The 26680-nt window shown below is 35.2% G+C and overlaps 7 protein-coding genes across 15 annotated transcripts in view; 4 read left to right on the plus strand and 3 right to left on the minus strand.

The window, feature by feature from the left end:
• Positions 1-2930, plus strand: part of LOC127065846 (protein grainyhead) — a 62358-nt gene extending 59428 nt beyond the window's left edge. For 5 of the 6 annotated variants that reach the window (XM_050998752.1, XM_050998749.1, XM_050998748.1 and 2 more), the window contains one exon: positions 94-2930. In XM_050998752.1, coding sequence (XP_050854709.1) covers positions 94-382 — 289 coding nt within the window. In that variant the 3' untranslated portion in view covers positions 383-2930. The remainder of the gene's footprint in view (positions 1-93) is intronic. The other variant, XM_050998753.1, reaches the window with a different exon arrangement.
• A 382-nt stretch (positions 2931-3312) lies between these two features.
• LOC127065854 (serine proteinase stubble-like) lies at positions 3313-8568 on the plus strand. The gene is made up of 6 exons (XM_050998782.1): positions 3313-5182; positions 6238-6551; positions 6879-7372; positions 7466-7740; positions 7828-7973; positions 8041-8568. Exons 1-6 carry the CDS (start codon positions 4786-4788, stop codon positions 8191-8193), a joined length of 1779 nt encoding a protein of 592 aa, XP_050854739.1. The 5' UTR covers positions 3313-4785; the 3' UTR covers positions 8194-8568.
• A 15-nt stretch (positions 8569-8583) lies between these two features.
• Positions 8584-11424, minus strand: LOC127065853 (serine/threonine-protein kinase greatwall). Its single transcript, XM_050998781.1, has 4 exons — positions 11218-11424; positions 10905-11139; positions 8800-10705; positions 8584-8733 (listed from the first exon to the last, which is right to left on the minus strand). The coding sequence occupies exons 2-4, from the start codon at positions 11124-11126 to the stop codon at positions 8687-8689; spliced, it is 2175 nt and encodes a 724-aa protein (XP_050854738.1). The 5' UTR covers positions 11127-11139; positions 11218-11424; the 3' UTR covers positions 8584-8686.
• Positions 11425-11548: 124 nt separating this feature from the next.
• Positions 11549-13945, plus strand: LOC127065857 (serine/threonine-protein kinase VRK1-like). Its single transcript, XM_050998787.1, has 8 exons — positions 11549-11685; positions 11790-12000; positions 12075-12127; positions 12197-12266; positions 12352-12548; positions 12640-12853; positions 12924-13603; positions 13697-13945. Exons 1-8 carry the CDS (start codon positions 11644-11646, stop codon positions 13811-13813), a joined length of 1584 nt encoding a protein of 527 aa, XP_050854744.1. The 5' UTR covers positions 11549-11643; the 3' UTR covers positions 13814-13945.
• Positions 13946-14077: 132 nt separating this feature from the next.
• LOC127065847 (ribosome quality control complex subunit NEMF homolog) lies at positions 14078-18532 on the minus strand. Of its 2 annotated transcripts, XM_050998755.1 has the most exons (10): positions 18063-18532; positions 17753-17924; positions 17479-17681; positions 16314-17392; positions 16039-16219; positions 15631-15932; positions 15375-15534; positions 15043-15304; positions 14725-14984; positions 14078-14664 (listed from the first exon to the last, which is right to left on the minus strand). In XM_050998755.1, the coding sequence occupies exons 1-10, from the start codon at positions 18116-18118 to the stop codon at positions 14466-14468; spliced, it is 2874 nt and encodes a 957-aa protein (XP_050854712.1). In that variant the 5' UTR covers positions 18119-18532; the 3' UTR covers positions 14078-14465. The 2 variants fall into 2 exon arrangements, with proteins under 2 accessions (XP_050854712.1, XP_050854713.1); XM_050998756.1 differs by lacking the exon at positions 18063-18532 and having other exon boundaries at positions 17479-17695; positions 17753-17901.
• A 399-nt stretch (positions 18533-18931) lies between these two features.
• On the plus strand, positions 18932-21801 carry LOC127065858 (lysophospholipid acyltransferase 7). Of its 2 annotated transcripts, none has more exons than XM_050998789.1 (7): positions 18932-19204; positions 19669-19943; positions 20054-20205; positions 20293-20501; positions 20585-20906; positions 20992-21204; positions 21394-21801. In XM_050998789.1, exons 1-6 carry the CDS (start codon positions 18993-18995, stop codon positions 21202-21204), a joined length of 1383 nt encoding a protein of 460 aa, XP_050854746.1. In that variant the 5' UTR covers positions 18932-18992; the 3' UTR covers positions 21394-21801. The 2 variants fall into 2 exon arrangements, with proteins under 2 accessions (XP_050854746.1, XP_050854745.1); XM_050998788.1 differs by having other exon boundaries at positions 18934-19204; positions 21315-21801.
• Positions 21709-26386, minus strand: LOC127065864 (serine/arginine-rich splicing factor 2). 2 transcript variants are annotated; one of them, XR_007782202.1, is made up of 5 exons: positions 26062-26386; positions 25290-25433; positions 25010-25212; positions 24585-24673; positions 21709-22359 (listed from the first exon to the last, which is right to left on the minus strand). XR_007782202.1 is itself a non-coding variant. In XM_050998809.1 (4 exons), the coding sequence occupies exons 1-3, from the start codon at positions 26241-26243 to the stop codon at positions 25011-25013; spliced, it is 528 nt and encodes a 175-aa protein (XP_050854766.1). In that variant the 5' UTR covers positions 26244-26386; the 3' UTR covers positions 21709-24673; position 25010. The 2 variants fall into 2 exon arrangements, 1 of the variants encoding a protein (XP_050854766.1); XM_050998809.1 differs by having other exon boundaries at positions 21709-24673.
• Between the last annotated feature and the right edge of the window lie 294 nt (positions 26387-26680).

Below are 26680 nucleotides of genomic sequence, written 5' to 3' on the forward strand. Positions count from 1 at the left end.
CCCGATATACCTTTCTCTGGTGAGAAAAGAAAAAGAAAAGAACAAGTCGACGAATGGATTGCATCATGCGAGACCATTTTTGAATTGTTTCAGCATTACGGCGAAAATTGATGACGACATGATCAGATTCTACGTGGACGAAGATCTATTCCTCTTGGAGGTGAGTCATTCGAGATTGAACGGAGATGCCGTGAGCGAACGAAATTCTACCAATCCTGGTTCGCCGAGCGATCCAACCGATCCTGGAGAGGCACCGTCGAGCGGTTACGACGTGACGCTTATCGAACTACCCTCGTCACCGCCGCATCTCGCCCATTCGCCCCTCGCCAATTCGACGCACGCGCATGCGCACGCGCACGTTCACGAAAGTGGAAACACGTGAAGGTGGGAACTAAGATCCGAACCTATTTGAATCTTTCGACGTGTACATAGCACGCGCGCGGAGACTCGGCCGAAGGACAACCCAAGTTCTCCGGAGAGCCATCCGGCTGTCCACGAACTCGGAGAATGCTAATCGATCTCTGCTGGCGCAAATACCGAACGAGTTGAGGTTCATTCTCTAGTTTCGTAAGGATCGAGGATACCTCGATCGCCTTTTATCTCGCATCTTTCAGATGTCCTCAAACTTTAAACATCTTAGTTGTTAGAATAAGAAAAAAGTATGCTGCGCCGTACATGCGTAAAAATCACGAATCGAGATTAAGATCTTACATGAGAGAATGGACGAAGAAGAACCGGTTAGATTATAAGATAGTCGTCGATTTAAGATAGAAACATATCATTCTTCGCTGCGTGCAGCGATATCGCTACGTGTAAATCAATCAAAATTGATTTAAGAGGACCAATGTATGTTACATATACGTATGACGTATATTTATATGAGATTTTTTTCATTTTATTTTATTATCGTATCTTCGCGGTTTAGAGTTTAAATTTTGTTTATTTTATTATAAAATATATCGCACAAATGCGAATCGACGCGAATGGAAGATGAAGATAGTGTCGAGTCGTCGACCAAGTCGACGTGCTCGAATTTATTTTTAATATACACCAAACTATTTTTCACGTCGACATCGATATTTTAATTAGGAACTCTTTTAATAAATGATCATGTACCTTTTTTATTTGGATTCATTCTACTATCATATTATTAAAAACGTTGATGTTATTTTTTATTTGTAAAAGTTTTAACCCATACTTTTTATCATTGTTGATGATATTTTTAGACAACGTCCCACTTTTAATCGTCCCAATGCTTTATCGTTAACACATTGACCGACCGAAGTTCTTCCGAGTCCTACAACCGGAACAATGTAATCGTATTTACCTTCGACGCTCATTATTCGCCATTTTTAAATAATCACAGAATTCAAACAAAGTTGCGTATGGTAAAAGATTTAATATCAAATCGCTACGCATCAAACCGAACGAATACAATAGTTTATATTTTATACCAGTGTGAAAAAGAAGCCATTGGCGGAGACGAGAATATTACAATTTTATCGTAAGATCGCGCGTTCGCGTTCGTGTGTGTATCCACGTCGCGTACGCTTTCTTGTTGTTCGTTATAATGTTAGAGAGCCGATAGATTAGATTAGAAAATATCACGATCACGACATTTATATTGTTTTTGCGTTTAATCATACGTATTGTCGATACCGATATCAAAGCAACGATCAAAATACGCTTGTAAAATGCATATTATTATTGAATACTATATTTTGTTACATTTATCGCAGACAGCATATAGGTTAATATTATTAATATTATTGATTCTATCGATTAGAGATATACTTATATCATTATTTTTATACGAGAATGTATAATCGTATGAGACGTAAACAAGAATTTTAGAATAAAGAGAGAGAGAGAGAGAGAGCGCGAGAGAGAGAAAGAGTGTGTGTGCTTGCGTATGAGTAGTATATGATTGAAAGAGACGATGCATGGAACAGAAATGATATAGAAAGAGAATGATTGCGTACGTATGCGAATATATCGATGAAGGAAAAGAAGGAAAAAAAATTTTTTAGTTATGATTGTTAGCGTTGCTCCATGACATTTTTATAAATAATAGCTATAGCAAAGCCCTTCTTTCCCCCACCCTGCCCCACCCCTCCGCCCGTTGGCCGTTTATTTACGAAAGAAGACACCGTTCCGACGTATCTTTCTTTCGTATACGATCGGCTACGTCGATGAGCCATTTTATTATTATTATTTTATTATTATTACTGATAATATTATTATATCATCTTTATAATACTTATAACTATTAATATTATTTCTATGTTACGAAGGATAAACGTGTTAACGCTACGAAGAGACTACGAATCTAAAGAAATCTTTTACTATTTTTTCCAGCCGTACAGCACAGCCACGCAAATTTTTCAAAATCCTCTTTGAGGTTTCGAAAAGAAACTAATCTCTTCCAGTAGTAATTTACTTTCGAACTATAGAACGAAAGATATGTTCGTTGTTTCCTCGTAGCTATTTCTTTTTCTTTTTTATTGAGCCGTCTCGATATCGTACTTAAACGACGTAAATATGACGATATAAAAGAAGAAAGAGAAAACAAGAAGGGATGACTTATTTGTTATAAGCGTATTCTAATCGCAAGGAATGTTATTTCTTTATCTGTCGCTTATTCGATCGACGGAATATTTTCAACTTTGAGAATGTACCGTGGGAATGTCGTCGAAAAGAGAGAGAGAGGGAGGGAGAGAGAGAGAGAGAGAGTGAGAGTGAGAGTGAGAGAGAAGGGGAGAGAGAGAGAAGAAGGGAGAGAGAGTATTCATAACAGAACGCCGAAATATTAGGCATGTTTTCTTTCTTCCGTCGTGTTGTCTTGCCATCGTGAGATTGTGCCAGAGGTGATATTATATTATTTCGATGTTTATTGCAACAATAAATATTATATTAGTACGTTTTATAAATCTTCTCGGACTTTGTTATTCTTTTGTATGTATACATACACGAGACACAAGTCTCACACACACGCACACATATACCATGCTGAGGCATCAAATACGTAGGACTCCTCCTATTCCACCCATTCGTTCCTTTTGTATTCGCGATCTTGGAAGAAGCCCGAACGAGACACACACGAGTCCTCTCTTCGTGGAAACCAGTCAGAGAGGAATTCAAAAAAGGAGATCCGGAGCGTGAAAACCTATAAGGGAAGATAAACAGGAGGTTGGCTCTCTGGCGAATGAAGAAAAACGAGGAAGAAGAACAGAAGAAGAAGAAGAAGAAGAAGGAAAAGAACAAGAGGACGAAAACGAAGTAGGGGAGGAGGAGAATATGTCAAGCGAAGAGAAAAAATCGTGTCGACGACTTTACAGTCAGGGTTCGACGATCGCTTCACGGATGAAGCGACGTGACAAGTCGTTCTGACAGCTATTTTGGCGACACATCGATCGCTCTAACGGATCCAGAATGGATCGAGATGATCGATAAGACGATCCACGAGAAAGACCCATCGGATCTCGTACGTAATGACACGCGCTCGACTTTTATCTCTACTTGTATTTAAGCGGTATAAAAAAGTCTCGCGTTACTCTCCTATCTTAAATCGACCGATACTCGATTCTTTAATTAGGCGATCCGCGTAGTCTTATGAGAACGAAACAAAGAGACAAAAAGGGTAAGTTTGTGAGAAGAGAGAGAGAGAGAGAGAAGGACTGTGTTATACTCCGAACCATCGATCTACGCGTGTCTTATTCACGGCAATCTGTATGAGAATCCGCGACCTTGTGAGGGGGCACTGGCCCTGATGTAAATTATAATTTCTCGCAAAGGCTTATCTCTATTCCGCTTCGGCAGCAGCAGTGGTACGATGGATTCAAACGATAGAAGTCAAATTCTTCGAACATTATTTTCAAAAAAAAAAATATCTACTAAAATCGAGGATACTTTATTCGCGAAGCTGGCAAAAGTTTTGCTTGATCTTTATATCCTTATTTATCACTTAAGAGGAATGCCCTTTTCTAAGGACCAGGTCCATCCTTACAAGTGCAACGTACCATTCGGGTATATTTCAGCTTCCCAACCGGTTTGCACGTTTCGGGAGAGAATAGCTCGAGATTCTGAAGTGGCGCCAGCGCACAAATTCTTCTACCTAATTTTGTGCACGCACGCGAAGCCATTTACATTCGACGACGCAAAAGTCCGTACGTACATGCCAAAAGCAAATCCAAGCTGCTTCAAGACATAATAATAGTGGAAAACATTCGCAGGAGAACATTGATCTTCGTCGGACTACGATCCATTATGTTCCTACAACGTTAATGAATATTTAAACGACACTTTTTCTTTCAACGAAAATTCAAATGACACCTTTCGGTCGTTGGAATATTCATTAGAAACTCGACGAATATCGTTAGTCCATCGAGAAATATTACGACGACAAAAATGTAATCTATTCGAAGACGAATTAGACGAAGACGAATGCCAATTTGGAATTTACATCTTTCGACTTTCGACGCGATTTCATTTTTTCGTTAGAAACGGTAACTCTATTTCTCGCCATGAACGATATATTAAAGAAGAGGAAAATTCTTCGACTTTGACAAGTTGAAAGACGAAACGGCCGCGATCCATTATCCGCGAGGAACGCTTAGAATCGAAAGAGATTTGTACATATGTATATCCGCATGTGACCCTTTCGCTCTTCGTCCGCCTTCCCGAAGGATCCGTGTCTCTCAAGAAACGCTAAAAGAACAAGAGAATATAACGAAATCTCGTGGTAGAACCTGCTGAGACTAGAGAGCAAGAGCGAGCCGACAGTCGATGGAAGGGCGAACCCGTTATAAGCCCCGAGTCCGCGTCTATCGGGCAGGTTGGCAGCTTAACGCCGGTCCTGAACCTTCTCTACTCGGCGAGCTCAGCCAGAGACGCGAATCCACGCGAGGACGAGCAGTCGTTTCGTTCGTACCTTTGCGACAGCTACGAAAGCGCGCGTACGATCGTTCGAATCGAACGCTCCATAATAAAATTTGCGGCATGCAGCGAGAACGGGCAGTACCTCCGCTGTTTGCAACAGTACTCGTGTCTCTGGCGTTCCTGGGAATCACGAGTGTTTCGGCCGAAACTACGTCTAACGTTCGACCGGCTTCTAGATCCTTAGTCTTCGATCGTCAGGACAACGAGTTGTATCGAGAAGAGGACGACGCGATCGTCGTTGAAGGTAAGCATCTCACTTTCTGTCATTCTCTTTTCCTATTTATACGCAAGAAATTGATCTACCATCTCTCTCGTGATATCACTTGAAAAATAGACCGGGCACGTATCGCTCCTGTTCGTTCTGTCACCAAGGCCTATCGAATTTTTCGTCTTATACCTACGTGGAATAATGACGACCGGATCGTTCGGTCGATCGATCGAGAGATCGATCTCGCAGGTTGTTTCTCACGAGGACAATAACGTTGATCGATGATCGATCGTTATTACGATCGTTATTACGATCGTTCTTATCGTTCCATAGACGGTAAACGGAAGTCCTCCAGGCGCGCAGCAACCTCGACGTACGTGTACCGCAGTACGACTACCAGGGTCAGCGAACTCCACCTTCTCAGATTCTTCGATGGAATTTTATTGCCAACGTACTTGTATAATCGTCCCCAGAAATCTTTGATCGGAACCGAGGAACACATTGTTCGCCGGGGTAATCACACTCGTAGAATGATGTCATCAAATTTCCGATCACATTGTCTACGCAGTCTACACGGTATAACAATACTACACGGATTAACATAACTCATTACTCGCTGTTGCAGGCACAAAAGTCGATCGCAAAGAATCAACGTAGAATTAATACAAACGAACGTTTATAGTTATCTTTGAGAACGAAACTTCCGTCAGACTCGAACGATTTATAAAGTACTCGCAACAAACGCGAACCCGAATATAATCGTTGCTTCCTACTACACTGCGCATCATTAGAAAATCATTCGTAAGACTACGTGACGAACGGTCTCTCTGCCTATTACAAAAGGTACGCGATGTGTCATTCTCACCGGACATCGTTAATGCGCCTCGAATACGTGCCGAAGCATCTAGTATACATCCTCGCATACCGCAATTCAGTCTTAGTAAATAAAACAACGTGCAGGTACTACGATGGATAATCGAAGAGGAAAAAAATACGTGTGTCAGCTCGTGGAAATTTCCTGGACGGATCCTACGAGTCGTCGATCGTTCGAGCTCGAATTAATTCTGTCTTCTTTGGTTTATAAATTGCAGCCGCGATAGAAGGAGATCCTTCGTCGTTATCGAGAGACGGCCGAAGTATCCTATGGAGCGGATCAGCGGAACGCGATACCTGTCTTACGTCTAAAGGCGAGATCGGACGATGCACTACTTTCAAAGAATGTTACCCTTACTTCAAGATACCCGATCTCGGCGCTCTCGACGGTTGGGTTCTCGGAGTTTACGATACTTGCAGCTTCGTTCTCGAGGACGGCCGCACGAGCTTCGGAATCTGTTGCTCCAACTTGAATCCTATCGCGACACCCGGCGTGGAGAATTGCGACGGTCAGAACGCGAACGATCAACAGGTGAATCCTTCGTAATCTCTCGCGTTTCTTCTCATCCCGCTCCTTAACCTTCTACGATCTCGCCCTCGTAAAATCTACTCCGAATCCTACTTCGTTTCTATACCAATTCCGGCTGTGAATTTGTGACAGTGAAGACTATTAAGACCCGCAGTAGAAAGTCGTAGAACCCTATTATCTACCTGACACCAGCGATAACAATAAGATTTCGCAAACGACTTTTTACGATCCGCTTTATTACCTCGTCCCTGAGCATTCCTTCGAATCCGTAACGCAAACAGTTCGTGAGAGTATTCTCGCCTTCTTAAAAATCGAAGCTGCACATTTTAGATAGAAGATGCTAAAACCAAGGAAGATGGAGAGGCAGCGGAAGCGGGAACAGGAACGAATCCAAAGCCGAAACCGACGGCCAGTTGGCCACCGCCGATACCGACTCATCCGCCGGATCACACGATCCCACCTTTGCCCACCCATCCGCCGTATCCCGGATTGATTTCGTTGTCCACCTCGAAACCCTCTACAACGAGTTCAAAGAAACCTGGCGTGCCGACGACGTGGCCGACGAAGAAACCAACTTGGTGGCCAGGCGCGCCGACTATCTCGACAACGAACAAACCTAGTTCGACGACTTCCTCGCCCATAGACTTGTCTCAGTGCGGAGCCAAGAACGGTAACCAAGATCAAGAACGCATCGTCGGTGGTCAGAACGCAGATCCTGGAGAATGGCCATGGATCTCTGCGCTGTTCAACGCTGGACGTCAATTCTGCGGCGGATCTTTGATAGATAACAAACACGTTCTTACTGCTGCTCATTGCGTCGTTAAGTAAGGATTCCCATTATTTTCCTTCTTATTTAACATCGAACCAGATAGCCAATATCCGTTTAAGTGAATCGTCCGTTTCCGATCTGTTCTCAGCATGAACTCCTGGGACGTGGCGAGATTAACGGTCCGCCTTGGAGATTACAATATAAAGACGAACAGCGAGATACGTCACGTTGAAAGACGCGTAAAGCGAGTAGTAAGACACAGAGGTTTTAACTCGCGTACTCTTTACAACGACGTAGCCATTCTTACGTTGAGCGAGCCGGTTGAATTTACGGAACAAATTCGACCCATTTGTTTGCCGAGCGGTTCGAAGCTCTACGTCGGGATGACCGCGACTGTCATTGGTTGGGGCTCCTTGAGAGAAAGTAAGAAGTTTGAAAAACGCTATAACATGTATTAAAAATAAGTTACAACTTCCCTTTGACCGATATTTATATCGTTGCTTATACAAGGTGGTCCACAACCAGCGATACTTCAAGAAGTTTCGATCCCAGTTTGGTCAAATAGCGAGTGTAAATTTAAATACGGTTCTGCGGCGCCAGGTGGTATAGTCGACAGTTTCTTGTGCGCTGGACGGGCCGCTATGGACTCCTGCTCGGTTCGTCAAATATTCTTCATAATATTTTCGATCGTTATCGCGTATAAATTAATTCACAAATTTGCAGGGTGACAGCGGTGGTCCATTAATGGTCAATGACGGTCGTTGGACTCAAGTAGGTATCGTAAGTTGGGGGATCGGTTGTGGAAAAGGACAGTATCCTGGCGTTTACACGAGAGTAACGCATTTCCTACCTTGGATCTACAAGAATCTTAAATAGGTTACAAGTCATAAGTGATCTTTGAACCCTCGTTTCGTTTCAATAGAATAAGATACCGATGGTAAGACCGTTGAGGAACGAATTTAAAAACGCTAAGCTCATTCTCCTACCTTTAAATACGAATGACTTTCTATCAAGAAAGAAAGTTAAGAGAAAACACAAAATATGACGTATATTCCATTTCATTTCGTAAATTCCCATCGCGACATTTATCTCGCGCATATTTTACGTATTCTCTTACGGACGCTTATAGATACTTATGTAGATCGTACTCGTCGGTTGTACGTGGCAATAAGATATTTTATAATGCTCTACATACACTAGTATATAAAAATAAAAATAAAACTATACATATCGTGTAACAATTACCATCTACTCTATATAATTATTATAATTTTACTAATTTTATCATTTTCGACACGTTATGTATTCCGTATCGTGACAACGATAGGCGATAACGTTCATCCTGGACTCTTCAGGATAACAACAAATGTTACGTGTCGCAGCTACTGACATTCAGATGCTGAAGTATATTCCTTGCTAAAAATCAAACATCGCAGTATTATACTTGGCAGTGAATAAAGTATACAAAATTGTAAAGCTTACCTTGGAAGTAACACGTATCATAATTGTCATCTGGTTGGGGTATAAAAGGAGGAACGGCTTTCGATGGTTCGTTCCAAGGAAAATTTTCAAAGAGTTTCATGTCCCTTACTTCTTTCGCGGATGGTCGTGTAGATTGATCCAACGTAAGGAGCGCATCGATGGTTTCCGTAGCAGCGAAAGACAAAGCTTCCTCGCCTTCCGGCCAAGGTACGTCTCTCGCGAGAATATTAGCGAAGACCGCCTGTGGCGTTTCGTCGTTAAAAGGCGGTACTCCCGTGGAAAACTCGAAAAGACAAACACCGAGAGCCCACCAATCGACGGCAGGACCGTGACCTTGCCGTAAGAGCAGCTCCGGTGCCAAATAATCGGGCGTACCTAATATACGTTCGTCCGATCGAGCGTTTCCAGCACCTTGCATACCCCTTCTAACTGACTTGGGTGTCCGATAAGTCGTGTAACTGTTATTCGAAGGTGCGGGTGTCTTGATCGGAGAGATAGTATTTTCATTCTGTATATTATCGCTGCTCAAATCCGGAGTAAATTCCCTCGACACCGTAGACGGAAGGTGAAACCTCGTTGCTTTCACCAGGGGCATATTATGATTTTCCGGACACGTCGCTTCTGCCTGGTCTCTATTCTCCGACTTGACATTCAGTGAGGAGACTGGTGTACTAAAAGCGACACCACCGCTGGAACCACCATCCTGATTATCCGCATTTTCATCTTCACTTTCATCGGTCATCTTGGCCAACGCGGTATCTCTCTTCATTGGATCAAAACTCCTACAGGAGTACGGTATACCGCAATTCTGTCTCTTCGGTGTTTTGTCTTTATCCAAATCCATGAGACAAATTTCGCGCGTTAAACCGCAAGTTACCTCTGTCATAACTCTTTTCCTCTTGGTTCCTCGTGAAAACGAATTTACGCAAGTACTTACGGGACTCGTATGCAAAAGTAGTTGTTGCGATTGTTCCGCCTCTAACGTAGATTCATCCTCCTCTTCCGCGTTATGAGCGACGGGATTGATCGTATTAATCGACGACGCTTCGCACGTGTGATAACTACCAGAACTACTATCTCCGCTCAAATTCTCTGTCCTCGCGTTCGATTCACCTCCGTTCTGTATTCCAAACCTTAGATCTTCCGCAGATTGAAACGGTGTAATACCAGATACACGAGAATAATCGCCAGACGCAGCATCGGTCGAGGAGACTACCGAATTAGGAGACGACTGCAGTTTGGTACAATTTCTTTGTAAAGTCGACATTAAGTGAACAGCATTGGCACTTTCGTTACTGGCTATCGAGTCATTGACCGATTGTTGCCCGGAACCAAAGGACAAATGAGACGTTAAAGAAAGTAGCTGTCCCGGGGTTCTGGCGCAAAGACTAGGTGTACAATTTACTAAATCAGATATTTCGAGATCTCTGTGCAAGGACGATATCTTGCTGAGACCAAAATCTGTGAGTTTGACGTGTCCCTCTCGAGAGAGTAACATATTATCTGGTTTTAAATCCCTGTGGACTATACCGTGGGAGTGAAGATATTCAAGTGCTAAACACACTTCGGCGGTATAAAAAGCTGCCATGCTTTCTTCCATGTAACCATAAACGCCGAGCAGACTCTTAAGATCACCTCCCACCATATACTCCATGACTAAATATACGCTGCTAACACTTTGTAGCGAATAAAAAAGGTGTACGCAATAAGGACTATGCGTCAATGCTAATGCATTTCGTTCTATTATAACTTGAGATGCCATATTCTTATTTATCATTTCATTCTTCTTCATCACTTTAATAGCAAACAATTGCTCTGGATTTGACTTTTTGTATCCTAGAAACACTTTACCAAATGCCCCTCTACTTATTGGTTTCACAATTTTGAAGTCTTGCATGTCTGGTACCTGAAAATAGAAAATCGACGTACATATATTTACCACAGACGAAAGAGTTTCAAATCATCTATGAAACAATGTTTACGCTAAAAGAAAATAATATTTGTTTTTAAAATATTCCAAAAAATACATAATAATGTATTTTATGCTCCGTAAACGTACGCGCACGTATGCGATACTATGTGTAAAAATTTGTTCGATTGCTCACCTTCGCAGCGGGATTAACAATTTTGGATATCGTATTGAAAATTGAATTATCGATATGCCTATTCTCCGAGGATTGCTGTGGCGTGCAATTGCCAAAATTGGCACTGCGTTCAATTCCCTCGTCATCGGCATCGTTCATGCTGGAGATCGTATCGACCGACTCGCAAAATTGACCATTTGTATCAGAATTTGAATCGAGCAATTCGACCGCCGAATCTTCCATTTAAAAAGATAACCTAAAAGCACAAATCACTGAACACCAGCGAATGGGCACAACTCGAGAAAATTTCGCACGTATCATAAAATATATTTACAATAGTAGAAGGGATAGAGTGGCATACGTCATTTCTACTTCGTCTAACAAAATTTGTATCTTATTAACTTTATCAATACCACTAAAAAACATTAAACGTACTTAACGGTCCGCTGACATTTCGAATAACCAAATCGCGCGCAGTTGATAAACTTTTTAATATACCTAGTCATGACTACCAACGTAAACGTATATCATCGATTTCCGTCATTGAATATTTTTATTTTAAACGAACGGCAAATTATCTCTATTCTCTTTTCCATCTAATTGATATCTCAATTTTTAATAAAACAAAAAAACATTTTCAATTTTCAACGACATAATTATAGATGGCGCGAAGAAATCTTTATAAGGACTAGGAAAATTTTACAAAGACCATCCTGCTTTACACAGCCTGCATTTCCGCTACTCGCGTTTGAATTTTTTTATGTTACTTCAACACGATCGTTTTGTAAAATCTACTGCCGCTGTAAGTACTTGACAATACTTTTTTATTACAATTTGATTCTTTGTGACACGATTACTTTTTCATATAATTCGCTACAGCGTTACTTAATCATACATTTTTTTCAGCTGTATTTAGTGTTAATCCTTTTTTATACGTTTAATAATATTAACCTAAAAATGTGTGCAAAAGTAGCAAAAAAAGCACCGAAAAAAAAAGGAAATTTACATAAAATGCCCGATCCTATACCCGCCGGAACTATATTGTCAGATATGAAAGGAAAAAAATGGATTCTTGATAAATCAATAGGTATTGGTGGTTTTGGAGAAGTCTATTCCGGTACGTAGTGCTTCTTACAAACATTTCTTTTTTCCTTCTTCTTTTACTTTAATTATCTATTTGGTTTACTTTAGGTGCACCTTACAAAGATAATACACCAAAAGACTATCCCAATGTGATAAAAATAGTGAGTATCTATATGTTTTCTATATCAAAGTAATATTAGAAATTTTCATTGTAAATTTTTTTTTATTAGGAACCTCATGGGAATGGGCCATTGTTCGTTGAAATGCATTTTTATATAAGACAGGCAAAGCCAGAAAACAGTGAGTCTTATTGTAATATATTTTTTCAGAAAAGATAGCCTTATGCTTTGATGTCTTCGTTAAAATGTTATACTATTTATTTCAGTTGAAGCTTGGAAAAAAAAAAAAAAGTTATCAGTATTTGGCATGCCTCATTATATTGCCTCTGGAAGTCATGAATTTAATAAAACAAAATATCGGTTTTTGGTAATAGATCGATATGGAACTGATTTGTGGAAGTTATTTCAAGAAAATAACAAACAATTTCCAGAACATACAGTATATAAACTAGCTTTACAAATAGTGAGTAAATTTATTTTTTATTAAAATGTGTATTTTCTACTGGCAACTCCTCACAACATGATGTTCGACTACATGCTGTCATTACCTTCAGATAAATGTATTAGAATACATTCATAACAATGCATATGTTCATGCTGACATAAAAGGGTCAAATTTATTATTGAGTTCAAAATCTCCAGATCAAGTTTATTTAGTTGATTTTGGTTTAGCGACACGATATACGACAAAAACAGAATATAAGCCAGATCCGAAAAGAGCACATGATGGAACTATTGAGTATACTAGTAGAGATGCTCATATAGGATGTAAGTATAAAAAAATTTATTAAAATGTGTACTTGTAAATTAAATATTTCCATATCGTGTATTTTTACAGTACCTACAATGCGTGGTGACATGGAAATTTTGGGATATAATATGATACACTGGTTGTGTGGCTCTCTTCCATGGGATAAAGATTTAACTAATCCAACTAATGTACAAAAACAAAAACAGAAAGCCTTCGAAAATCTTCCAAAATTTTTAGAGCAATGTTTTCATGATTCAACACCAAAACCAGTACTTGAATATATGAAATTGTTAGAAATCATGGAATTTAATGAAACACCAAATTATGAAAAATTTATAGAAATTTTAAACGATGGTTTGAAGAAATTAGGTCACAAGCCAAATGGAAAATTAGAATTTAATAATGCATCTGGTTCGACTAAAAAAGCTATCGTTCCTAAATCTATTCCACGAAAAGTAAATAAAATAACAGCGATAAAAAGGCCAAGTCCACGTTCAAAAGCAACAAGTCCTATTAGAAATAATGCCCTTAATGATAGCAATGTAGGTGTTCTAATCGATAAAAAACGTGCTAGATTAAAAGATTTGAAAAAAGTACTGAACAATATTGAGTCTTGTGACGAACCTGATGAAGAATATGATATTAAAATTACTAAAAAAAAAAAACTGAAACAAAGAACACCTAAAAAAGAAGAAAATGTGAAAATTACTAAAACAAAGACAAAGATCAATAACCTTAATGATTCTGAATCTGATACTGCAACAGAAGTAGGAAAATTTAATCCATTTTATTTTTTGCAACTACATATCTTATTATATGACATATTTCTATAATGTCTCATAACATATTCATCTTTCCAGATCATGTCTAAAGGAACTAGATCAAGGCCAGCTAAATCTTCCAATTCTACAAATTCTAAATTCAAAACTACACGTCAGTGTAATGTATCAGATGATGATATATTTAATAGTGATTAAAAAGATACTGTGATTATTAGATGTTATAAAAAAATATTGTATATTATGAATAATATCCATCTTTTTTATATTAAGTGTATATACATATATGCTCTTTGAAATCAACATAATACAGATTTTGTAAAAATCGTATTATTTGCAAACTTCATATATTTCCATTATTTTTATACATAATGCAAATAATGAAAGAAAAGAATAATTTTTAAGTATGAACTGCTGAAAAAGTAATATAAAGCATGATATAATATTACTATTCCAAGTATTAACTAGTGTGTAGTCTTAGAATGTTTTGAAATTAAATAAATTAAATTGTCTGGCGTTATTTAAGAATGATAAATAAAAATCAAGATTTATTATTGTTGTAAATTTCTATTGAAAAATTTGATTCCGAAAAAAATTCTCGTAAAAAATAAGCCCGGCGATTTCGAAAACGTAACTGTTGATATTCAAACGCTAAACTTGTATGGGATTTATATTAACTTATTAAATTCTCTTTTTGCTTTCATTTCTTTTTTTTTTTTTTTTTTTATATTTTCTTTGTACATTTTTCATGAAATATTGTCAATCAACCAGTAATAAACAGACTTAAATATATTTATAATATACAATTATAAACGAGCATAGAGATATAACATTATTTAAGAAATACTATTTATTTCCTTATCTTTTGAATTTGCGGTGCACTTATTTTTACTTTCCCAGGTATGTTTCGAACTACTGATTCATCTTTAACGGCTTTTAATAAATCTTTTTCGCGCAAAGTTACCTCTTTATCTTTCAGAAACACAGCTATGGCAGTTTTTGCAGCTTTCCCCCTTGTACTTGTACCTGGAGTTAACTTTACTTTAAATCTGAAATAAAAAAATATGTGCTATAAGTGAGGCATTAAAAAATAAAAGAAATATACTTACTTATAATTTAATAAGGTATTATAAGGTGCTACAACTGGTACAGCAAACAATAATTCATCTTCAGAAACTGGTTTTCCTGTTAATTGGTCCAACATATCCATCTCGGGTAGTGGTCCTGTATCTTCTTCATCAAAATGATCGGTATTAATATGTTTTATCGTAGGTGGTTTCACAGTTCCTTTTTTCTTTCCTTGTTGTTTAGGACCAGATGGATCTTTATGTTTGTTACGACGTTTATCTTCTTTTGCAGTTCCTGCTGACTATATAATATATGAAAGATTTATATATTTGATAATAAAATTATATTTTTTTACTTACTTGTAAAACTTCCATAGCCAAGTGCCTATCTTCCTCATCTTGATCTTTATACTTTTCTTTTATCTTTTTAAGTCTACTTTTTTGACCTCTTTTCAACTGACCTTGTTCAAGCTTTTTACTTTCTTTTTCGCGCTTTAAAGTCAATTCTTTAAATCTTGTAGTTTTTTCTTTATTAGAATTTATTACTGTAGATTTACCAACAAAAGTAACATCTTCCTCATCTCTTTTATCCATAGTATCATTTTCATCATGGAGTTCGACTCTATGAATATTAAGGTATAAAATGATTACATACTGTGATTAAATTATAAGACTAATCAGATTAATCGTACCTTAATGTTGAATAATCAATTTTAATTTGTACATCTGGAAAGTCTCTGTCTTCCTCACTACCACTGTCATATTTATTCTCATTTTTCTTTGGCATCGCATCAAATTCCGTAAAAGATTCTTCTTTAATAGAATCTAATTGTGGATTTTCCAAATCTTCGTCTAAATAATATAAATTTATATACAAGTATATTCTATATAAAAACTATTGTATTAGACAATATCTGTACATTCATATATATATATATTTTTTTTTACCTTCATCACTATTTTCTTCTAATTCTATTTCTTTATCTATTTCAACTACAGATTCGTTCTTTTCAATTTCCTCGTCTATAACTCTCACTTTTCGTTCATCCTTATGTCGTTCAATAGAACTATCCTCCAAACGAAATAGGAAGCCAAGACCCATTATCAATTGACATGGAGGCAAGTAATTCTTTTTGCCACGTATCATGAAGGATCCAGTTGTAAGGTATTCACCCGTTGGTGCAGTTTTTGAAACTTGATCATTATTTACCCACCATGCTCCTGCAACTACTTTAGCTTCCCAAGCAATGCTATTCAAATAATATATATAATACGCATTTTATAGTTAACAAATAATATAAAAAAGTTCTTTTAGCATTATTACATAAAATATAAATCCTGTTTATAATCCATTACCTGTATGCTACGGCCATTGTGCCTGCTTCTGCCAAAGTTTTAGGAGGTATAGGTCCACCACCAGGATTTTTTACAACAATAGAACTAGCACCTGTTAAATCTGCATGAACATAAATATCTCCAGTCTTAAGATACTTCTTTACAATCAATTCGTTTTGTTGTTGATCCCTTCCACCAATTACTGAAATCCATTCAAAATATTAAAATTACTATTTTCGTTTTTGTCGGACACGAAGGTAAAAAATATATACAAATATATTTAATTTGTAACCTACCAAGGTAATTTTCTGAAGAGATAAACCAATAAAATTTTTCAAACCAATATGTTTTTCTCGCTTTATTAATACTATGGATTGTTTGTACTTCTTTCAACGTTTGTTTTGTTTTCTTTTCTGCTGATTTTAAAGCTTTATCTTGAGACTCTATGGTCTTTTGCTGCTTTTTAGCTGCCGACCTTTTCTGATTATAGTATTTTCTGGCATTACCAAAGGCACTGTAAGCTAAATCAATATCAATAACTGTCGGCTTTAATTCGGACTCTTCGTCGCTATCTTCGTAAGGATCTCGTAATAATAACGCAATGTGATTTGTTTCTAACTTTAGTTGTTTGATAGCAGAAGCAATAGGATCACCTTTTGCTTGTGCCTCTTTTAACAGAATCTGGATATCTGGCCATGATACTTGATTTGCAAGTGCATTTTGTATCGCAAAAATTGCATTGTCTACCAAACTTTGATTTCTAGAAATTAATTCTGCCTTCCATTTATCCAATTCCTGTGTCTTTTCTAACGTAATTAGTCTTTGGCTATGATCTTTTTTTACATTTTCTAATTTTTTCATTGCTTCTTTTTCTTTTTGTAAAGCCTTTAAATCAAGTTTTTGTCCTTCCATTGTGGAAAAATATTCATCTACTGCGACATCAAACGAATCGAATTCTTTATAAAGATCATTTTTATATTGTTCAAATAGAAAAGGGTGAAATTCTATGTTAGTAAATATGAAATCTTCTTTACTATCTGGAGATGGTTTAATTTCTTTTTTCTGTATAATGTATCCTTTTGAAACATTTTTTTTTGCATCATTCAACATATTATCTGCATTTTTCAGAGCTACAGTCAACCTAGACATGTCCTTTGCAATATCAAAATCTTTACCAATTTTACATCCAGGTGCAAAACCGGCTTGCAATAGAACGTGATCGATTACAGCTGCACCAAATTCTAGGAGAGGATTCAAAACTTTCTTTAGATTTTCACCTGGTTTAGCAGACTCGATAGATTTCTTAATATCTTCCAGCGGTGCCATAGTTGTAGTATAAGCACGGTCTGAAGGATATTTTTCTTTAACTGCAAATCTACAATATCACATATTGTTAACCGATATTAATTTAACATAATATAATATCTCGTAGCATTTCTGTTATTTTTCTCACACATTTACCTAACTTTATCACCTTCTGTATGAGGTCTTAAAACGTTTATAATCGTCATTTCATGATCCGTTAAAATGATATTGCCTCTATCGTATACTTCTAATATTATATGATAAGCAGCTTCTCCACTGCCAAATTGTAAATCCACTATACGATCAGTACCGATTTGCTTCAAACTCTCAAGCCTTTTATTTTTTAAATGTTTCCTCATCTGTATTTAAAAAACTATATAAATAATCATGCTTGTTCTATAATACCATAAAAAATGTATCCTACAATTACCTTCATCGAAAAGCTAGATGGTACTATATTCTTGGGCCATTCGAAAGCTGTAGTATGTATCCTATTACCAGATTCGATTAACAGAATACATTTTTCTTCGCTTCGTTGAAAACGTATCAAATATATACGATGATCGACATTGTATATTTGATTCACACGCATACCGATTAATCTATAAGAATTTTAAAAAATTATAATTTTAAGGAATTAAAATTACTTAACAAAAGAATCAAATTACATTGAACAAAGAAACTGTCAAATTCTAACCTAAATCTAAATAAAACGATCAACTCTATATAACATCATTTACCTTTGTAACTCCGTTACCGAGCAAACGAGATCATACGTATTAAATCGTGTCTTCATTTTGTTTATTTATTTAACACCTATTATAAGAAACTGTCAACGTAATGAACACATCTAACATTAGACATATCTTATCAGAAAGATATAAAAATTTATCGATATACTTCACTGCTTATCGCTCGTAGAATATGCGACCTTAGCGACAGCTATGGACAAAATTTGAATTACAAGCGGAATAAGGAAACGGCGTGCGCACTATGTACCTATTGCATAGATATATAAGCTTGTTATATCCCTCTCAAGAGTTACTGTGTGAGAGAAATTTATGTATATAGTAAAAATAGTAATACAAAACTTTTTTTTGCAAAAACTGTAAAAAACAGCATTTATACCAATAATGAGAATAGGCCTGATTCTTGACCGATTTTAACAAACAAGGTCTCATTTAAAGATAAAGTTTAAACGTGAAGATGACTGAAGAATTTTTGAAAAAGTTGCATTATTAATTATGAATAAATTGTTTTTGAAAAAGTATCATATTTGACACGATTTTTTCAAAGAAATTAAATCTTTTTCAAAAATTCGCAAATTTATCTTTCCGTTTAAAACTTCATCTTTAAAAAGAAATCTTTTTCATCAAAATCGGTCAAGAATTACGTCTGAACTCATTGTTAGCATAAATCATTATAAAACTAGGGGTGATGAACAGCCTTAAGCAGCACACACACACACGGAATGGATGAGAGTGAGATTCCAACCACGTCCACATGTGATAAAAGTCACTTGAATTGCTATGCCACTTAAAGTGCCCTCTATTTTTACGTATCATTTTCTCGCTAGATGGCATCAACTATTCTACCGCAATGCATATACAAATGCACTTTTGTGCCATTGGAGCTCCGTTCAGTTCTCTTCGTGAGCACGAACAAGAACCATGTTTCAAGATGATGCCATTTACGTGTCTTTATTGCTCTCCTGTGTAGCTTTCGGATTTATCTGTCGAAAGTTTAAAGATCCTCGCGAGAGACAATGGATCAGTACAAGTTTCGGTTTGCTTTTAGTTATACTTGTTTCTGGAAGTCATGTTGTGCATCCCCTCATCTGCTTGTTAATTAATGCGGTCATCGTGACCAGGCTTTCTTGGAAGTACGACACAATCGATCTATTTAATAGTAATATAAGAATAGTGATATAAGAAATTTGCGCTTATTAAATATGAAATGAATATTAACTTCAAAATATAAAACGAATAATAACTTAAATCAGAAATTTATACAATTAAAAATATTACTTCAAATTAAGCATTAAATTATAAGTATTCTTTTGTTTTTATTCTAGTATTTGAAGTTTCAAATCGTATCTTTCGTAACATAATGATTATACTCTTATAAGTTTGTTTAGATAAAATATAAAGATAATAAGGCGGATAAATGTCTAATATTTTTTTAAATAGCATGATAATTTGATTTGATTTATACTACATATGTAAAAAATATATTCTATTGTACATCTATATACTATGATATGTAAGTGCATATAAGAGCATAGATGTACTTTCTTCAGAGTTTATTCTATAATTTCTTACTAAATTATTTTTCCTCTCTTTACAGAATATGCCATCTAGCCAGTTTATACTTTTCATTTTTCTATTTACTTGTTATCTTTCGTTTGGGACATTTGGTTGGCATGCCGATACCGCCTGCACATACAAATTTAGTTCAAATGATTCTTACCTTGAAATTATCTGGATTAGCATTTGAAATAAACTCTGCTGCTGCCATGAAACTACCGGACGATCCTCAAGGGATTAATTCTGCAGCTTTAAAAAAAATTACTTTTATGGATGTAATTCATTATGGTCTAAGTTACATGGGAGTTTTGACAGGTAATTTAGCACAATATATTTAATTCAATAGTAAAGCGATTTTTATATAACAATGAAAATATTAGTAAGGAATGAAAGTTAACATGCGTACAGATTACTGTGTTTTACAGGTCCCTATTATCGGTATAGAACATATTGGGATTCACTACATAGACCTTTTTCTTATTACGTCGATCCATGGCCTTTAACATTGTATAAGTTAAAACAAGCGACTGTGTTATCTATACTTTTTTTGTTAATGAATTACACATTCCCTACAGAGGTAGACAGATTTTCAGTTTTAAGGATAGATATAACATATATAAAGGATGAGAAAAAATAAATAGAATTTATTTCGTTTCTATTTCAGTATACTGTGACGGAGGAATATGCAAATCGATCGTTGTTGTACAGATGGTTCTACACATACCCAGTCTTTGCAACATTTCGGCTAAGACTATTTTCTGGAATAATTCTGTCGGAATGTGCATGTCAGATGGCTGGATTAGGTGCTTATCCCACCAAATGTGAAACTGCACCTGGATTGGGGCCACGTAATTACAAGGAATTCGAAGAAATGTAAGAAATTTTCTATACTTTGGAGGAATAAATTTTTAATATTTTTACAGAAATTTCAAAATATACATTATTCGTTTTTATAGATGTACAGACGAAGAAAAAATAACACAAGAACAATTCGATTTTGAAACTATACATAACATGAACATATGGCAAGTGGAAACTTGTCATTTAGTAAGATCATGTATGAAATATTGGAATTCTTGTATACAATATTGGATGGGTATTTACATATACAAAAGATTTCCATTCAAACCATTAAGAATGATAATGACATTAACTCTGTCTGCATTATGGCATGGATATGCTGTTGGTTACTACGTTTGCATATGCTCAGTTCCATTTTATTTACTGATAGAAGATCTGTTAATAAAGTTTCACAATCAGCACGAGAAGGATAGCATTGTTAGTACGAATTTTTGTTAAAATTTCATAAGATACATATATGTCGATATCGCGAATACTTTTCTAAATATTTTTTCATTTACAGGGTTGGAAAATTTGGACGTTTACTCTATGGGCAATGAGACTATCCTGTATGGCTTATTTGGGTGTTCCGTTTCTATTACTCGATTTTCGACAAATATTACAATTTTATGCAAATCTGTATTACATTGGTCATATTAGCTCAGTTATAATATATATAATAGCCAGAATAATGAAACCCATAATTATAAAGAAGAACGCAGAAAAAAACAAATAGGTAGAAGACAAACAAAAAATATTTTTCTATCAATTAGTAATTAACTACCACAAATAAAAGATTTAAAACACTCACAATACGATATTAAACACATGTAAAAATATCATCAGGTTTATCAGCTATAAAAGAATACACTGCACTCTTATTAAGGAAAATGGATTTATAAAAAAATACGAACTTCTGTGATAGATGCCTGCTACAATAGGTTGAAATTCGCCTAAGGAATATCACGAAAATTTCTGGTCCAGTAAGGCCGAACTAACGCTGTCTTCCTGCACAGCAAGAAGGAACATGACATTATATACATACGTAAGTATGTATTACAAAATAATTGCCTTTTCCGTAGACTTTAATGATTTGCGATGATAATTAAGGGATTAAATGTAAATTCGTAATAATTCATAATAATATTATGGTAGTGTACATAATACTAGAGTAAGTTCAAGGATAAAAATGGAGAATAAGAAATTAAACAAAAAAAAAAAAATATATACACACATATAATAAGTTAAAAAAAATCTTTATTAATCACCCTTACATCAATAAATATACCTTGAATGGAGTTGTTAAAGCAAATATACACACATATAGTAAATATTTTCTTGGCTTACCTCTAAAACGTTTATACCAAAATCCTGTTGATATATCGAATCTAGAAGAAAAACACAAAAAAGAAAAAACGGAAAGAAATGTGATATTCTTCGAGCACAGTTCCACCTAGTTAATTGTACTATGTGGCGGCAAGTGTCGAAAACGATAGCCAATAATTGTCAAATAATTATTGGCAACTAAGATAGATGTGGTAACTTATCAGCTGACGCGTTTTCTCGTTCGCGAGGTGTCTGGTGATATGCTCACGTGCTACCTGCTACCCGGATCGATGTCTCTGCGACCAGCAACCGCGTGCTGCTGCTCTGATTGCGTTCTGCTTTTTTATTCTCTGCGCTTGACCGTACCATCCGCAAATTCTGCAGTGCGACCCCCCAAAGAGACTGCTCGCACACTCTCTCGCATCGATCTCTCGCGAACCTGCTTTCACCAGACCACCAACCGCCCGCTACTGCAAACTGCTTACAGCCCTGCTTACTCGGCTTACAGCTTACTCTCAGCTACCCCATCATCGGCTACACTCGCCATGCCACTCCTTTCCACCGCCTGTGGCACCATAAAATTATAACTTAGTTATACCGAGATAATATGATACATCCATGACAGGATTTTAACGTTTCATAAAGAAATAACTCTTGAACTTTAAGCAACATATTGTGTTTAACTTAATATTAAGAACTTAATATAAAAATAAGTTTCTTTTCTCTCCTTCTCTCTTTTTCTATTAACCCATTTGTGGACGGTATAGTCAAGAAGCTACGTTTCTCCTGAATCTTACGATCCTTAGAACGATAGATTATTTATCGATGTTTACTGCAAAAATAACACTTTCTAACAATTAAGTGTTTGCTTTATTTTGGAAATATTAAAATAATGTGTCATTGTGTTATGCCATACATCAAAATATTATTCTCACATCCACAAAGAGTTAAGTAGCAATACAATACTACAGGATATTACTAAAGTCACGTTCAATAAGTGTATCCAATATTTTTCGAACTAATCATATTCTGATTACAATATAAATTCTGAATACACTATAATATCTTTACAATAACTACAATATCTATAGACTCCTACTGTAGTACTTTCATTTTGTTTACACAAATATTTTGCACAGATGGAACAATTATGTAATAATTATGTAATAATTTTGTAGTACTGCTTTCAAAATATAGCAAATTGAATTAATTTTGTCAAAAAAGGCTCATTAAACTGTTATAGTCAGTTAAATTATAAATTTCAAAATTTTTATACACATACTAGAAATTACTATAACGTTACTAACATTTAAATTTTTTCCGAAAAGTGTTATCATCTATGTCTTTTTATGCTTTATTTTATCTGGCAAATTTACATTAATAAACCTATATCATTACAGAAACGCATATCTTATTTCTAAAATATATATTGTAAAAAAAATTTTTCATTCGATCAATACGAGATTTTTACTTTGCAAATATTAAGAAATGAAAAATCAAAGATATTTTGTGATGTAATATTAATTACGTATAAAATTTAGTCAATTGTATGTATCTTACATTACCTGTTAATTACCATTATACATTAACACCATTACTATTTCCAGGAATATTATTAGTCCTTTTTGCCCACTGTGGGCAATTTCATAATTATAATAAAAAATAATATCTCAATATAACTTAGAAGTATTTTGTAGAAGTTACTATTAATTGCATTGTATTGAAAATAAAAATAAAAAAATGACATGTAAATATGCCAATAGTGCAATTGGGAAAAAAAAAATAAATAAAAAAACTTCTAATAGTTAGTACATCTTTTGCATCAATTTATAATCTATCAATATAACAAATACTAATAATCTATTTCAAAAATTGATGATTTTGCAAACATTACATTGAATACTATCTTAAGACTTTTTTTTATATTTTTCAAAATATCAATATGTTGTCAAATAATCAACATTGTTAAAACAATATTATATGTATATACACTAATTGACAATGAACATGTCCATCCATTATGTACAAAAGAAATCGAATGAATCTAAGATATCATTCAATGTTTATACATTGAGGAAGTACAGGTTTATCATCATCGAGTGTATTTGATGATCATTAGAATTAGTTTGGAAAGACCTGTACTATATAAAGGTATTTACTACTCTTTCTGTAGATCCTTTCCCTCTCCCCTATCCTCTTTTATAGATATCTATATCTATAATACGCGTACGCGCACACGTGCGTAACTACAAACGAACGAGAGATTATTCCTTTGCAATTTAAAAGAAATACTATACGAAACTACTCATTTTAATTTTTTCTCAAACCTGATTATGAAATACGAATGTAAACTATTAGTAATGACTCTATTATTAATAAACACAGGTTACTATTCATAAACGTTTAGTGATAGGTAATATTTCCTATAGAATGTAGTACAAGTGCCATCAAATACAATATAATTTTGATGATAATTATAAGATATACAGTAAATTGCAATTAATAAGTCTCTTTACAAAGGAAAATTACAAGATTTCTCTCCTTTCAAACATACAAAAGTATTTCATTAAACAATAATGCTTAATGCAGTAAAAATCAAATAAAACACGTAAACTAAGAATTTTGTAAAGTTAGACTCATAGCATAAAAGTAATACAATAAACTTGATTTTACTTTTTTTCTACAAAAAACCGCAGAACAGTACGTTGTCAGAATTAATGTATAAATATAAATGACACTCTGAATGAAAATATGTTACAGAGGTGCTGTAGGTATAGAGTAATAGAATACCTTTTTCAATCTCTTCTCAAGACAGATAATATGGTGGATCGGAGGATGTGGATCTTTTTGCTTGTACTCATGCCCTGTTATTCCAGTATCTGCAAAACCCCATAATATTATTGTTAGCATATTATATTAGAACATATTAAACTCTTAAAATTTGCATAATTCTTAAAACAATCATTAACATTTGGAGGATATATATATAATCTACTCTTATACTGCCTATCTTTCTTGTCATTTATCATCAAACAATAAAGCAAACAGTTTTATTAAAGTACACTCGTAAAGTAAAAATAAGACAATACGTAATAGAAAGAAAAGTTTCAATTATTCTTGTATTATCCATTGCATCAGGCATATAAAATATACTAATATATTTATTATCTAGAAAACAAGTTTATTTAAAATTTAATTATCTCAATAAAGCTTACCTTATCTTGATTTGGAACGACTGTCTTTCTGTCTTTCTTGAGACTTGCTGCGAGAACGAGACTTCCCACGGGAGCTTTTACTGTCGGAACGAGAACGACTACGACTCCGACTATAGGAACGTCTACGATCTCTATCACGGCTACGAGATCTACTGCGTGATCGTGTACGAGAGCGTCTACGATCTCTGCTACGACTGCGTGACCTAAATATAAAAAATTGAGTTTGTTAACAAATTATTGTAGGATACAATCTTTCTTTAAAAAAAAAAATTAACATTACCTTCCACGTCTGCGGCTTCCACGACTTCTATGAGGCGAGGTTGGTCGTCCATATCGTGCCATTTGAACTCTAAGTTCCCTACCGTCTAGTAATCTACCATCCATAGCATCCAATGCATCTTCTGCATCACGCTTGTCATAGAATCTGTAAAAGAATATAAACTAAATAAATTAATTTAAAGCGTATATAAAAAAGAATATTTTCATTACTATGATTAAAAAAACAATTGTTTGAAACGCATCAAAAGTTCACTTTCTGCTAATTCGATGAAGGACTAGATATTACATATATTTTATTACCTACTTTAATCTTCTATAATATACGGCATAATATAAATAAAAACACCTTTATCATCATACTCGACTCATAATAATCTACACAAATTTGTAATTTTTGTAACAGATTATAACAAAGGAATCGCGTCGAGGAAATACGTTATTATCCATCATGAAAACATATTTTCGTTGAATGAATGAAGGTGAATATATCCGCCTTTCCTTTCCACATTTGATACATTATCACTTGCCAAAGCGGAAACTGGCGCCATAATGTCGTGTACGAAAAATCTCATGGAACAAAGTTTAGAAATGGCAAAATTGTACAGATTATTACAATGAATTACTATGTTTACGAATTATGATTCTTGGCGATGACGTCACAAAAATGCCATTGCCTGCTTGCAATAGATAGGTACTATCTCGGATAACGTAACATCATAAATTGATGTTATTCTTTTAAATAACGAAGTGTTGAGAAGGAAATAAGTACGTACCTTACAAAAGCAAAACCACGACTTTCACGAGTGAAACGATCTCGTGGTATATAGATATCACCAACCTCACCGCATCTTTCGAATACACGCCTGAGATCTTCTGGCGTCGTTCTATACGTAAGATTATCAACTTTTAAAGACACCATGCCGTCGATACGCGGCGGTGGCCTACCGTAACTCATATTCGCGATATTTATTCCTTTATATTTTCACAATTTAATTATTTCTATATTCTGATATATGAATATTACTAAGAAAGAACTCGCGAGAGAACTGCACGCTTCAAGAGAAAATGGCGAATGGAAGCCACGACGGAAGAGCCATGAAGGTGAACGCGCGAAGCATCACGGGAAATACACGAAAATGTGGAAAGAACTACGTGAATCAATTGACAAATTTTAAATATTATTCGACATATTTATATGAAAAATATTTTTTAAATAAAAATCTGTAGAATTATAAAAGATATTTATTTTTTCGCTATTTTCTCTTTCTCTGTGTAAATATAAATAAATAAATAAATATATATATATATATATTTATATATATATATATATATATATATATACATTTTGATATACACATATATATATATGCATCATATTTACCGTCGGTAAAT

The sequence above is a fragment of the Vespula vulgaris genome, chromosome 8, assembly GCF_905475345.1.
Source record: "Vespula vulgaris chromosome 8, iyVesVulg1.1, whole genome shotgun sequence".
Classification (NCBI taxonomy): Eukaryota; Metazoa; Arthropoda; class Insecta; order Hymenoptera; family Vespidae; genus Vespula; species Vespula vulgaris.